The sequence below is a fragment of the Octodon degus genome, unplaced genomic scaffold (genome assembly GCF_000260255.1).
Source record: "Octodon degus isolate 3935 unplaced genomic scaffold, OctDeg1.0 scaffold00042, whole genome shotgun sequence".
Taxonomy (NCBI): domain Eukaryota; kingdom Metazoa; phylum Chordata; class Mammalia; order Rodentia; family Octodontidae; genus Octodon; species Octodon degus.
Genome location: NW_004524618.1, coordinates 12,699,008 through 12,713,077, shown reverse-complemented (window position 1 = coordinate 12,713,077; position 14,070 = coordinate 12,699,008). Strand labels below are relative to the sequence as shown.

General features: G+C 39.8%; 1 protein-coding gene across 4 annotated transcripts in view; it reads left to right on the top strand.

The window, feature by feature from the left end:
• Positions 1 to 14,070, top strand: part of Gpam (glycerol-3-phosphate acyltransferase, mitochondrial) — a 66,144-nt gene that overhangs the window by 36,944 nt on the left and 15,130 nt on the right. For all 4 annotated transcript variants that reach the window (XM_004631532.2, XM_023715595.1, XM_023715597.1 and 1 more), the window contains exons 4-10: positions 883 to 1,005; positions 3,639 to 3,712; positions 6,366 to 6,479; positions 9,305 to 9,451; positions 9,926 to 10,022; positions 10,785 to 10,921; positions 13,718 to 13,817. In XM_004631532.2, coding sequence (XP_004631589.1) covers positions 883 to 1,005; positions 3,639 to 3,712; positions 6,366 to 6,479; positions 9,305 to 9,451; positions 9,926 to 10,022; positions 10,785 to 10,921; positions 13,718 to 13,817 — 792 coding nt within the window. The remainder of the gene's footprint in view (positions 1 to 882; positions 1,006 to 3,638; positions 3,713 to 6,365; positions 6,480 to 9,304; positions 9,452 to 9,925; positions 10,023 to 10,784; positions 10,922 to 13,717; positions 13,818 to 14,070) is intronic.

Below are 14,070 nucleotides of genomic sequence, written 5' to 3'. Positions count from 1 at the left end.
TTTTGTATTCATCAATCAGCCTGTCTTACTGACCCTGCCATCTTCCCTACTAGAGTCACCATTCCCCTCTACTTTTATTAGTGAGATCATTTTTTTTTTTCTGTTACTAGGGTGGAACCCAGGGCTTTTCAACTGACCTATATTTTCAACTCTTTCTTTTAAAATTTTGAGGCAGGGTCTCACTAAGTTGTTAAGTTACCCAGGGTTTGAACTTATGGTTCCTTTGACAGTCTTCTAGAATGCTAGGATTACAGGCATGAGCCACCATGTCTGTCTTGGAATCAGCTTGTTTAGCTTCTTCTTTTTTTTTTTTTTTTTTTTTTGTGGCTGTCTCAGCCCGCCTTGGGGGCAGGGCTGGTGCAGTGTGTGGTGCTGGGAATCCAACCGAGGTCCCTGTGCTTGCCTAAGCAGGCACTTTAGACTGCTGAGCTATCTTGCTGGCCCTAGCTTCCTTTTTGTTCTTAGCTTATTGTGCTTGTCATAATGTCTTGCCTCCCCCATGTTGCTGTAAGGATTTCATTCTTTTATAGGGCCAAATAATATTCCATTGTGTATGCATAACATATCTTTATTCATTCATCCATCACTGGACACCTCAACTTAGGTTTTAAAACCTTAGAATGCAACATCAGGTTTGAAGTAATTACACTGATTATACTGTTCTTAGGTGATCAGCTTTTGATTATGTATTGAGCTTTTTTCTAAGTGTTGACTATAGAAGGGAATACCTTAAGGGAAAATTACAATGTAACACATGATGATTACGTTGACAAAAGCATGCTATAATTTTCTCTTTTATATGAAATATCATACTTTTATTAGAGATCAAGTGGACAAGTGTAATTCTCTTGCCAATTACACATTTTTCTGCGTATTTATTAGGCTGAGTGTGGCTTTCGACCTACCTTCTTCAGATCTGCAACCCTAAAATGGAAAGAAAGCCTCATGAGCCGTAAGAGGCCATTTGTCGGAAGATGTTGTTACTCCTGCACTCCCCAGAGCTGGGTAAGGATGAGCTGCCTGCTAGCCTTTAATAAACAGAGGGAGATTTGTGGCCTAGATTTCCAACTGTGTGAGTTTGTATTGTTTGGTCTTAATAAACTTAAATTGCTTTTAGAATCAAGACTCGTGTTTGTAAACCAAATATTTCAACTAGAAGTTGACTTTTCTTTTCATTCATTTTTTCAATAAATATTGGTTCCATCATCTGTCTTGGTAGTATTCTTGTTCTTTTGAAGTTTTACTGTGATTGTAAGGGAAGAATCAAATTGAATTCTTATAGAGAATTGGTAGGAACCTTGTTGTATTTCTAGATGCTGAGCTTTAAACACTTAACATTAAATCCTAGCAAAATGAGAGAGATCGTGGGACAGAATTCAAAGGTAAAGGTGTGGTTTTGCTCTTGGCTTTGGTTGCATTCCAGGAGGAGGTCTGTAGATCTTATGGTAGTGAAGTATGGTCACTAAAATGTTGGGCTGAAGACCTAAGGAATGGTATACACTAATTTGGTGGTTGAAGAACACATCTGTTAATGAATAATTTGCGAGCAGAAATGTTTGTGGCAAAATTTTGCTTCTGCTGGTAAATTCCATATTATGTGGTGAACATTACCATAGACATCTTCCTCAGAATTCTGGAGCCAGTGAAGTTCATGAACTGAAGCACAATTTATGTCTGTTATTTGCATTTTAGTGAAAAAGCACAAGCTGTGTACCCATGTCATGCCTAAAGAGTGGGGCGGGTGACAGGTGTCCTTCCGATGGCAGTTGGTGAGAGGGGAGAGTTAGCATGGAGTTGTAGAGTTTCACATAGCTGTTCTAATAGTAGTACAATTACTATTTAAAAGGTATGTCTGGCTGGGCGTGGTGGCACACACCTGTAATCCCAGCACTCTGGGGAGCTGAAGCAGGAGGATCATAAGTTTGAGTCCAGGATGAACAATTTGTTACTTCACAAGATCCTGTATCAAAATAAAAAAACAGAACTAGGGATGTAGTTGAGTGCGAAGGCCCTGGGTTTAGTCATCAGTACTATAAAGAAACAAAATAAGACAAAACTAAACCACTGGGATGTGAAGTTTTCCCTGGGAAGATCCAGTCATTAGGATGTAGAAATTCTGTCATTGAAATGGCTACTATTTTAGAGGTTGCTTGTAACCTGTGTGAATAGCGATTGTGCTGTGTGGGTTTTCTACTCAGGGTTGACTTGGCAGGAAGTAGAATTCTGAGTATGGTATTAAGGAGATTTGCATAGTGCTAACTCCAGATTTGCATAGAGCTCCACAGTTCACCTTAAAGGTTCAGGTACTATAAAATTGCCTTGTTGCAAGAACTGATCGAAGGATCTTGGAGATTTCTAGTCTAGCAGTAAAGTCTAGTCAGATTCATAGGGCAATGGGAACAAATAAATAGGTCTTATGATTTTTCTTTTAAATTTGGCATTCAATTCTAATTTTGAATGTTTATTGAAAACAGTGCCTTAGCTACAGTATTAGGTCAATATATTATCTAATGTCTAATATTATGGTATATTTTTAAATCAGGAGGCAGTATAAGAAATTATTTGATGGTAATTATAGTTTTAAGTACAAATAGAGAATAGTGTATCAGATACTTGATTAATAATTTGTTTAAATTTTTTTTAGTAATTTTGTTCAGACTTTTTTTTTTTTTTTTTGTGGAACTGGGTATTCAACTCAGGCCCTTACGCTTGCCAGGGAAACACTTACTCTACTGAGCCATCTCCCCAGCCCAGTAATTTTGATATTTGATATCTTTGCTTTAAATACTTTTTTTTCCTCTAAAGAGATATCACATATTTTGTGATATATATATATATATATCAGGGTCTACAGGGTCTCACTATGTAGATGGGACCTGTAGTGATTCTCCTGTTTATAGCCTTCCAAATGCTGGGAAGAGAGGTGTGCTCCACCATGCCCAGTCTCAATCACAGTCTCAGCACGCCCTGGGGGCAGGGCCCACCTGGTAGGCCCAGGTTGCTTCTTTTTCTGAGGTCACGTTATACTGGTTTTTTTTTTTTTTTTTTAAGTATTTAATTGAAAAACATTAACCTTTTTGTCCATATTAGTAAAGCTATAGACTTTTAGAGCTATCTCTAGATTATCTTGTAAAGATAGTGACCTGTTGTGTATTTTCTCAGTAAGTGGACAGTCATTTCAGGGAATAAAAAGACAGTGCTGTTTGGAGCAATCATGAGATTGATCCCTAAGTCCTATTAGCCTCCGTTTCCTCACCTTCCAACAGAGCTAATAATTCTTATTTGTCTCATATGTTGGGAGAGTTGGTCATTTGACAGTAACTGGGTGATGCTTTCCAGAGTGTTGTGTATTTGAACTTACCTTGAATGTTCTACGCTTTTGGAAGGGAGGGGAGGAGCAGGGCAGCAAGTGAAGAGGCACTATTTCCTTTGGCTGTAAGGTTTTAAGAACTTATTTTGAGTTTGTGACCTTTGTTGGCTGAAAAATGGCACAATAAGACATTTTTCTTTATCAGTTAGATTTTTGAAGCAATGCCTAATCTGATGCTTGGATTTTAGAACTTGTCAAGAACTATTACTGTGAACCTTTCACCCATCCAATTGTGTATTTATGTCAACGTTTATTTTGTTTTATTTAGGAAAAATTTTTCAACCCCAGTATCCCATCTTTGGGTTTGCGGAATGTTATTTATATCAATGAAACTCACACAAGGTAAAAAGAAATTCCTGGTACTTCTCTCAAAAGAAAAACTCCATAATATTAATGAGCATACTTTAAGAGGAACCTCTGCTTTTGAGCATGTCTAGAATATGAACTTTGACACAGAGGCTTTATCCAAAAACTGGAAGCAGAACCACCAACAGAGAGACCTATCACTACTAACCACCGCTGTGCTTATAGACTTCCATGGGAATGTAGATGTCGCTCAGTGTTATTTAAACCATTCATATACAAGTTTTTCATATGAGGTGTCTTAAGTGTGGGAAATACTTGCCAGAGGAGAAGTGTCAGTTTGAATGTCTTATGATCTGTTGTGACTATTTTTTAAAAAGTATGAATGTTTAAAATCTGGCTAACGGCCTGTGATATGGCTCAGCAGTTCAAGTGCTTGCCTGGCAAGTACAAGGTCCTGAGTTGATTCCCTATACCAGAGCATACAAACAAAAAAACCCTTAAACTTTTTTGCTGGGGATATAGCTCCGTGGCACAGTGCCTGCCTGGCAAGTGCGAGGTTCTAAGTTAGATTCCCAGTACCAAAAAAAGAAAACAAAACCAAAAAATGATTGAGAAAAATCTGCCTAAAATACAAGGTATTAGGAAATGTTTTCATCTAGTGGACAAATGTTCTTTGACTTGTTATTTGTCTAAGACTTACTCCGAATTCCAGGTACTTGAGAATGAGTCAGTAGGTACCAGAGGCCAAGGAAAGGGCCTTTGTTTTACATGAATTCAGGTTTTAGGACAAGGAAGGAGAATTAGAAGGTTCTGTGAACGTCTGTGAGGCAAGAGAAACAGTAGCCTAAAATACTGCTAATCCCTATAATTCTAAGAGTAGATCCTTGAGGTAGATAAGAAGTAGCTGCAAGTGATCAGGCTTGCTTGAAATTCTATGAAAAGCTGGTTCAAGAAATCACTTTTAGATTTGAGACCTTCACAATTACTGTTAAAAAATTAGATGATGAGCTCACATATGAGAATGATGCTATTTGCATATATCTATGCTAAAGGTAGAGTTTTTTTTTTAAATAGAACTAAAGTGGAAGTCAAGAGATACATATATTTTTTCCTTACTCCAAGACTACTCATCCCTCTGTCCTTTAAACTTGAGAGGGAGGAAAGGCTCACCTACATTGAAGTGTTCTTTCTTTCTTTTTCTTAGTTGCTATGATTAAGATCACACAAGGAATAGAGTGTTTTCGTCATTACATACGTACTATGAATATAGAACTTTTACATATGAACCCAAAGGTTTGCCTGTTGAAAATAGTTGGAAGATGTTTAAAAAAAAAAAAAAAAAAAAAAGCATCGATCAAATTGACTTGGTAATGCAGAAGTGCTCAGTGAAACAAGCTGTATTCAGAGTTTATTATATGAAGGAGAGCATAAACATCCACACACGCATGTGCACATTTACGCTCATGCACATGGTCTTTCTTGTGTTCTCAGTCATGTACACTCACCCATGACCTTACCCGCACACTTACTCTCATTCATGGACACACACGCCTTTAGATGCTTAAAGAGATGTCCTAGAGAGCTTGGGCTTCATGTAGGTTCTGAGAACCATTCACTGATGGAGGAGTTTAAAATGAACACTAAACACATTGCTCCATTTTTTAAAAAATATGTTTTGTTAAAATTTGTGTTTGTGTGTTTCTTGTTTATTTGTTTTTGCTATGTAGTTCAGACTGGCCTTAAACTCACTATGTAGCCCAGGCTGTCCTTGAACTCAGTGATCCTCCTACCGCAGCCTCCTGGCTTGGGCTAAATTTTAAGGATATTGAGACAGGAAAGGAGAATGAAAGTGTCAACCAAGAGATGAAGGAACAGTGATCCATAAACTGTTCCGCATCATACTAGTTTTGTTTTCAGAGTTAGTGAATTTGTATTTGAAATCTCTTGCTGTCTGTGTCACTATGGAGGGATATGATAGCACAGTACTTTGAAGTCATCATAGACGGATTTAAATCATTACACAGCGAGGACTTATAACATTCTTATTTTGAAACCCACAATGCAAACATTATGTAGTTACTGTTACTGACAAGACTGTACTCTAACCTTTACATGTGTTGAGTGTATTTTTAAAGGATAAACCCTGCAGACTTCCTGAATCCAGGGTTCAGGGGTTCAGATCATGGACTGGTTCTGCTTGACTTCATTTGTCTGTTCAGCTTTAATTTAGTTTGAGAGTCAGTGATTATCTTAGAGGGAATTTTATAGTAATACTTTTTATTATAGGGAAAGACTCCCAGGTTTCTCTTTGATAGTCCACAAATCTAGCTGTGAGTTACATAGTTCATCTGCTTATATCTATACATAGATAGCATTGAAAATATCAGTCTTTTTAGTGGTATTAACAAATTCAGATTTTTATTTTTGTTTTTATATAAGGGTTACTATTCAGGAAAATAAGACTATTTGAGAATACACAAATTTTGAGTTTCACTTTTACTTGAGAACAAATGAAAAAAAAAATTACAAGTAAAATTAGCTCTTTAGCATCCTGGACTAGCCGGGAAATTTGCTGTGCGTGAGTCCTGGTTACTGGGGATTTGCTTCACTTTTAGGGAGGAGCTGTGGGCTTGTTGAAGCCCCTTGCTGTGGGCGCTGCTTCAGTACTTTTCTGGTAATTGCATTACAGGCACCGAGGATGGCTTGCAAGACGTCTTTCTTATGTCCTTTTTATTCAAGAGCGGGATGTGCATAAGGGCATGTTTGCCACCAATGTGACAGAAAATGTGCTGAACAGCAGCAGGTAAGAGTGAGGACTCTGTTGTCTAGGTGGGAGGAGGAGGGGCTTGTGGGGGGAACGGGCATTTTTGAACATTAAATGTTAAGCTTCGAAGGACACAGAGGGAAAGGGGAGTGGGTGGTTTTGGTGAGTGGTGCCGTATAGGAAGGACGGTTCTGGTCATGGATGAGTAGCCAAGTAGGCCTCTAGAGCCTGAGAGACACGTCGTGGGTGTCTCAGTTACTTTTTGCTCGTTGCTGGGACAAATATCTGACACCCAGAATGAAGGAAGGAAAGGTTCGTTTAGCTCACAGTCACTGGAGGTTTCAGTCCATACTGAGTTGGCTCCAAGGCAGAGCGGCACAGGGCAGAGAGCAACCTTCCAAGGTGGTGGCAAAGAGCAAGAGCGAAATGGAGGAGTAGCAGCAAGCAACAATGGCTGCAGAGAGCCAGCCTGTCTCCCTTAAGCTGCATTCAGACTATCTGCCCCAGGCTGGGAATAGTACTCACACCCATAATCCCAGTGGATTATGAGTTAATCACAAACTCTAGAAGTCTGCCCCATGTCTGCATGAGGCTTTGGAGCACAGCTGGACACAAACCATAATAGTGGGTCAGAGTTCAGATATGCACATAGTTTCAGGGCATTAAATTCTGTGTGAGACTAATCCTGGAGGCATAGCAGTTCCCACCTTATGCCAAAAAAGAAGTGAGTCTGATATTAAACAGTTTTTGAGTACCTAGGACAAATTCCTATAGTAGGAAGTAGTCACAGATCTTAGGGGAATAGTAAACTGTGTTTGCTCTTATCTTAGAGGAGCATGGTTACCATTAGGGGGGCCGCTGGAACCTCGATGGAATGAAGTGGAGGGGCATGAGGTGATTTTCCTTTCTTTCCAAAGGTTCCTTGCTGTGAACCAACAATAGATAACAGAAGAAGAAGGCATTTGAATTTATCAACATGCCTGGGTGTCATAGTAGACCAATCGCCCACTAACACAATGCAGTTTCGAAATTTATATATCCTCTCATAGGGGAGAGACAGATGGGAGAATAGAGATAGTTTTAGGTAGAATAAGGCATATGTAGGGGATCAAGAATGAGTGGGTTAGAGGGGTGGAGCAAAGTCCCTGGGCTGTGGTGGAGTTGGGTAAGGGGCAGAACAGTTCTCGTAGCAGGTGTCTTATGCACACAAAGGGTCCAGGTAATCAATTTGTGGCAGCTACCTGCAGAAGAATGGGTGGACAGTCTGCCAACTGTGGTGATGGCTTTTTGTTACCTCTTCTCTGGTGCTCAGCTTTTCCCAGGTAATGAATTTAGAAAGGGACGTTATGAGTTTCAGATAATTGCATTTCTTTTGGGAGAGGTTTCCTTAGCCAGCTAAGGACATTGCAGAGGCCCTTCCTATGTATTTGAGAGGAGAGATGGACAGGAGCCTAGAAAGTCTTTGAGTTTGAGGCCACCTCCAGGGCGTCCCAATTACTTCTAAGTACAAGGCGCTCAGTCCTAGGCAGTGGGGGCAGAATAAATGAATGTAGGAGTTCGGGTGGAGGTGGTTCTATTTAGCCTCCTTGGTGTAGTCTAGTGTAGAGATCTAGCTGTGTTTGGGAACAAGAGACAGGGTGGATTGAAGAACTGCCTTCAGTTCACAGGGGCCATTTGTAGGCCCTGTGGAGTTGTTAAAACTGTAGTAGTCCTGGAACATACTCATTGAATGAGTGAGTGAACGGTTGATAATGTCAACTCTAAGGTGTAAGAGTCATGCTAAATACTTGTAAGACGTTCCTGGCTAAGTGCTGTGAGTGCTATTCAAGAAATAGACGGGGTGCATCTGTCTTTGGAATTGGTCTTTTAATGTTAATGGGCTATAGGGCTGTGCGGAGTTTCACTGTACTTCATTAATCAGTAGCAATGATGGGAGAAAACAGTGACATGGAATTCTCTTGGGTTCTTAATGTTCTCTTTTCTAGCTGAAAACTTCAAGAGTGTTTCATTCCATTCCTGTGTTTTTGACTAGTAACTGGAATGTTAAAGGGGTTTAAAGGTTTAATTTTTTTCTCCTGTGTGTCAGGTGTAAGAAATTACAAAACTGAATTAAACTTTTCCTTTTACTTCACTTCTTATTTCTCAGTGCTGTTTTGTTTGTCAGCTATACCTTCTTAAAATTCTGATTTGACTTGAAAACATTTATAAATATTTATGTTCCTGTTTGATACCTCTCAGAAAGTTTCACATATAATTCTACTAATGAGGTGACGGTATAAATCAGTAGTAAATTAGGATTTCAAAGGGAAAATCATGCACTACTTTGGCAGTGGGTTTTTGTGTAACTTCAAATTATTTGTTCAAAGGGGTAACCTTTCTTTTTTGTTTTTCCGACGGTGTAACTTATATCTTCACAACATAACTGGGACATACCAAATTCCTATAGTTGTCACACACTGAATTAGAATTTTTTTGTTTTGATTTTTGAGACTGGGTTTCGCTATATAGCCCAGGCTGCCCTTCAACTCTGTAGGTATCTCAGGCTGTCTTTGAACTTTTGATGACCCTCCTGCCTCAGCTGCCTGAGACCTCAGATTATAAGTGTGTTCCACCATGGCCTGAGATAATTAAATTCTTAAGCCTGTTTTTGAGATTCCTCAGGGATTCATTGATTTAGAAATGCTATGGCCTTTAGTTTTGCTAGACCACCAGGAAGGTCCCATGTGAAGACCTAATTCGTATATGTAACCACATATCGAAGAGAAAGCAGATTTTGTCTTATGATTGATAATTGCAATTTAGAAAGTATTAAAAATGCAAAGTGACATATAACCAGTTACATTGTCTTTCCATTCTCAAATCAGAGTGCAAGAGGCAATTGCTGAGGTGGCTGCTGAATTGAATCCTGATGGTTCTGCCCAGCAGCAATCCAAAGCTGTCCAAAAAGTGAAAAAGAAAGCCAAAAAGATCCTTCAAGAGATGGTTGCCACTGTCTCACCGGGGATGATCAGGTATTAAAGTCAACCGGAGCCATCGTGTTTGGGCAAACAGGACCGAACACTGTGGTGGGCCTCTAGATGCTTTACACTCTGCTAATTGGTGGCAGTCCTTTTATTATTGCTGACATCTGCTGTCCTGACAGTGAGTCAGGCCCCACACATTCGTGGCTTAAAGGGCATGGTTGTGTGGGCTAGAAGGATCGTCTGCTCAGTAAGTATTAGCTTGGGCACCTGCCTTTGAAGTACAGCGCATTATTGGAGTGCAGTGTGATTTTAGTGCAACTAGGTAGCTACCTCTCTAAGTAGTGTGCATTTAGTTAGCTCACTAACTCTGCTAGTGAGACGCGCAGGTTTTTACGCACGAATGTCAATTATTTAGGGGTACACTTAGGTTGCAGATTCAGAAACTTTAGGCAAGTCAACTATACACATATCACATATACAAATATATGTGTATATGGATTTATATTTTGTTTTTTCTTTCAGACTGACTGGGTGGGTTCTGCTAAAACTGTTCAACAGCTTCTTCTGGAACATTCAGATTCACAAGGGTCAACTTGAGATGGTTAAAGCTGCAACTGAGGCAAGAATTCCTGGGGCTCTGGCACTCCATTTTCCCCATATTTGTAGAATGATGTGAGAAGTTTTAGAAATGTCTTATACTCACTTGTATACAAAATGAGTACACAGATTTGCCACTTGTATACCCCTAATTTACAACCCATTTGGAAGCTGCTGTTCTGTGATAAACTCAAGATCTGTATCTGGGGAGGAGTGGGATGAGGGGGGACTGTCAGCAGTCTGTGGGATTCCTTTGTAACGTATCGCCAGTAATCCTAAGAGCCAAGTTGACAATCCCTACTTAAGGAAAGAGTGGTGCACATAAATTAAGAAATTATCCCTTGGGCTGGGGAGATAGCTCAAGGGCATAAGCACCTGCCTGGCAAGCTCAAGGTCCAGAGTTCAATCCCCAGTACTGCAAAAAAAAAAAAAGAAAAAGAAAAAGAAAGAAAAATTATCCCAAATTGCAGATAGTGGTTTGTCCAGCATTTTAAACCAAGTCTGACTCCAAACCCCTGTCTTCTTTTTACCTAGAGTTGCCTCTCAGAAGATAGTCATTTTTTTTTGAGTCATCGTTAACCCTTCGTTATTCTTAAGTCATTTCTGTTGTTGTAGCTGTACTTGTCTTTAGCTAAATAAGTATAAATTGAGAGATAATGTTAAATGTATTGTTGGAAAATGTTTTCAAACATTTGCCAGTGTTTGAGTCACTCCAACCAAAATAGTCACAAAATGACACAATTTTATATTTGAAACTAATATTTGGTATTTTTCTCTCTCCTAGACAAATTTGCCACTTATATTTCTGCCAGTCCATAGATCTCATATTGACTATCTGCTACTCACTTTCATTCTTTTCTGCCATAACATCAAAGCACCATATATTGCTTCAGGCAATAATCTCAATATCCCAATCTTCAGGTAAGATCAGTTTATTTTGAACTTTATGGAATTTGAAAGATTAAATTTTAAATTATGTCATTCTTTTTGATACATTGTTAAAGATAACAATCTTTTCTTATAAAAAATGTTTGTTTATTTAGTTATTTATTGTCTTTTTGAGATAACATCTTACTGTGCAGTTCAGCCTGGCCTTGAGCTTGCATTGTAGCCCAGGCTGGTCTCGAACTTGCTATGATCCTCCTGCCTCAGCCTCTTGGATGCTGGGATTACAGGCCTGAGCCACCATTCCTGGCTTCAGAAGTGCTTATTTGTTGTATAAAATTTAGGTGATACAAAATAACATTAAGGTTATTACAATTATTTGTATACTTTATTTGGGATGTTTGATGAACTATGACAACCTAATGTGATGGGCAGTATTTATCAGGTGAGTACAAGACAATTAGAAGGGCATGATGGCAGATTATTGGGCTGTCAGTAGGGAGGCGATGTGCTGGTGTGCTGGTGACAGCTGTCACTGCTACTATGACTGCATGATTTAGTAGACTAGTGCAGAGTACAATGTAACATTTAAGGTGATTTATAGTGGTTTTTAGCTAATGCAGTGCATTCCATTCAGGGGTGATTGTATTTGCAAAGGCAGAGTCAAAAGCACGGTGTGGTTGGTAAGTGTTGGATGAGTAGGTGGAGTTAGAATGTAGGATGTGGGAGGAAGGATCAGAGACTGGGTTGGGGGCTGCGTGGGTCATGAGAGTGGCAGCCAAACAAGTTCCAAGCCAAGAGTTAGGTCTGTCCTGTATGTGGGTTATAACCTTTCACATTTGCATTTTGGAAGATCTTCCTGGGTTAGAAGGAGCTAAATTAATTCAGATCCTGTCAGGTTAGTTTAGGTGGTGAGCCCGTGGCATGGTATGCATCCTGCAGCAGGTGGTTCGTGTTGTTGAAAGCTCTGAAAGGTTCACCCTCACTGGTTTAGCCAAAAGATGAAGGTTTAAGTTAAAAGTACGGCAGTGTTAAGAGGAGTATACACATTTGAAAAGTACTTAGTGAGGTAACTTTAGAAGACTCAGTGCTGGTCTAGATTTGGGCCTCCATTGAAGGGAAAAGGAGGCCGGTGAGGCGCCAGATGTTCCCTCTAGGCAGCTGGGGAGACGGTGGGTCTGATCACCAGTGAAGGATTAGCGAGGCGCAGGTTGAGCTGGTTTGTGAAATTGAACTTTTGAGCTTCAAAGCACAAAACACTTCTAAGGTGAGCTCTGTGAATAGAAGGAAGAGGTGGATAAATCTACAGAAACATTAGAAGGGAAGTGGACTGGGGTTGTGCAGGTAGGTTCATGTGACATTATCACCTCTGTGTGCTGCTAAATCTGGGCTTCAGCCCTAGGATCCATGGAGCGGCTCCTTAATGCCTGCTTGGTGTTCTCTAGGCTCTGAGAGCTCTGTTAACGTTCAGATCCACGTGACCAGCCGAAGGAACCCATTCATTCATGCTGTCAGTGATACTTATCCAGCTGTGGGTTAGGCAAGAGCGAAAAAGACACATAGTCTTCGCTACCAAATAGCTTATACTCCAGATGGGAATGTGAAATGGAGACCTAGCTGTAGGATACTGTGATAGAACCCTACAGGGCAGACATGCCCTTCCAGGGATTAGAACACCCGTGGACTCTCCTGAGCACCTTTGCCAGTGTCAAGAAACCTGGGAAGCCAAATGAGAAAGACACTAGAACATTCTGTCAGGGCGCAGACACGCCTTGCCTGGAGTAGTCGGATAACTCATATAACCCTACTGTCATGTGTGGCTCTCAGCTAGGATCTGTTGAAAGTCCTTAGTGCATCGTAATTTCTTATAAGTAGATTTTATTTTCATGAACTTTTTAGTCCACACTTAGCTCCCTCTTCCCTCTGATAGCCAACTGTAGATTCCTTCAGACTCAGCACTAGATAATAGCCTATTTATTTGGGGCTTTACTTTGTTACATTCCAGCCTACAAAGTCACAAACACTGCATTAGTTTTGTAAATAGCTCATCTCATTCATAATGAATTTATTTCAAGGAGTGATATTAAGCTTTGGCAGTGTTGCACTGCGGCCTCCTTATACTGACTGTAAGGCCACTAAAAGTGTATATTAATATTTAATACACTATCGCTCTTGATATTTATTTCTTATTTATATCATCATTCTATTTGAATAGAGTAGGAAGAGGCTGTGAGTTTGGGAACACTGGCTTACAAAATTTCAGCTTCATGTCAGAATTCATCTGTGTTATAGAAAAAGAAATAGGGTTGTAAAGGTAATTGTGATTCTGTGTATGTGTAAACAAAACACATTTGTTTTATGTTTTGTAGAGATGATTATGCTTGGCTTTAGTTTGATAAAATTGTTCTTATCTCACCTCTTTAAATTACTTGAGAGCATTTTCTCAGAGGAGCTTTTGTTCATTTTGTAGTGAACATGCCGTGAACAGATTGCAGCATGTCGAAGGCTGTGTGCCATGAGACTGAAGAGGGTTTAAAATTTAGAGGTGTTCCATTGTCCTCTTAAAGTCTGCCCTGTCGCCCCCGTGGGGTGATGTATTGCGCAGACCCCGTGGGTTGGAAGCGCTGCAGTCAAGCTTTGTTCTGCGGAGCAGTCCTTACAGGCTGCCAAGGAGTGTAAGCGAGCCAACCACGTCAGTGACAGGAAGTCTACGCTTCTGCTGTCTGCGCTCAAACAGCACATGTGGTTTATATCTAAACAGCAGATGTTTGGAATTTTATATCCTTTTTATAGTTTTCCTTAAAAATAATTCATGTATTCTCGAATTTACAGTACCTTGATCCATAAGCTTGGGGGCTTTTTCATACGTCGGAGGCTTGATGAAACGCCAGATGGGCGGAAAGATATTCTCTATAGAGCTCTGCTCCATGGGGTGCGTATGATCCCTGATTATCCTTAAAGCCATTATGTTAGCTATTGTGGTGGAAGGAGAAAGACTAGATTGAGTTGAAACTTAGGAAAACTGTTCTAGAGTAATTTGAATGATTATTGCTTAGCAATGAGTTTGATGCTTTTTAGTCATTAAAATATGAGCTTGGCAGAGCTGCTGTGCTGTATTTGGTGTGGGTGAAATATTTTGTCAGTAATAAAGTTAGTTTTGTCTTAATATTTAATTTTTCTGAGCT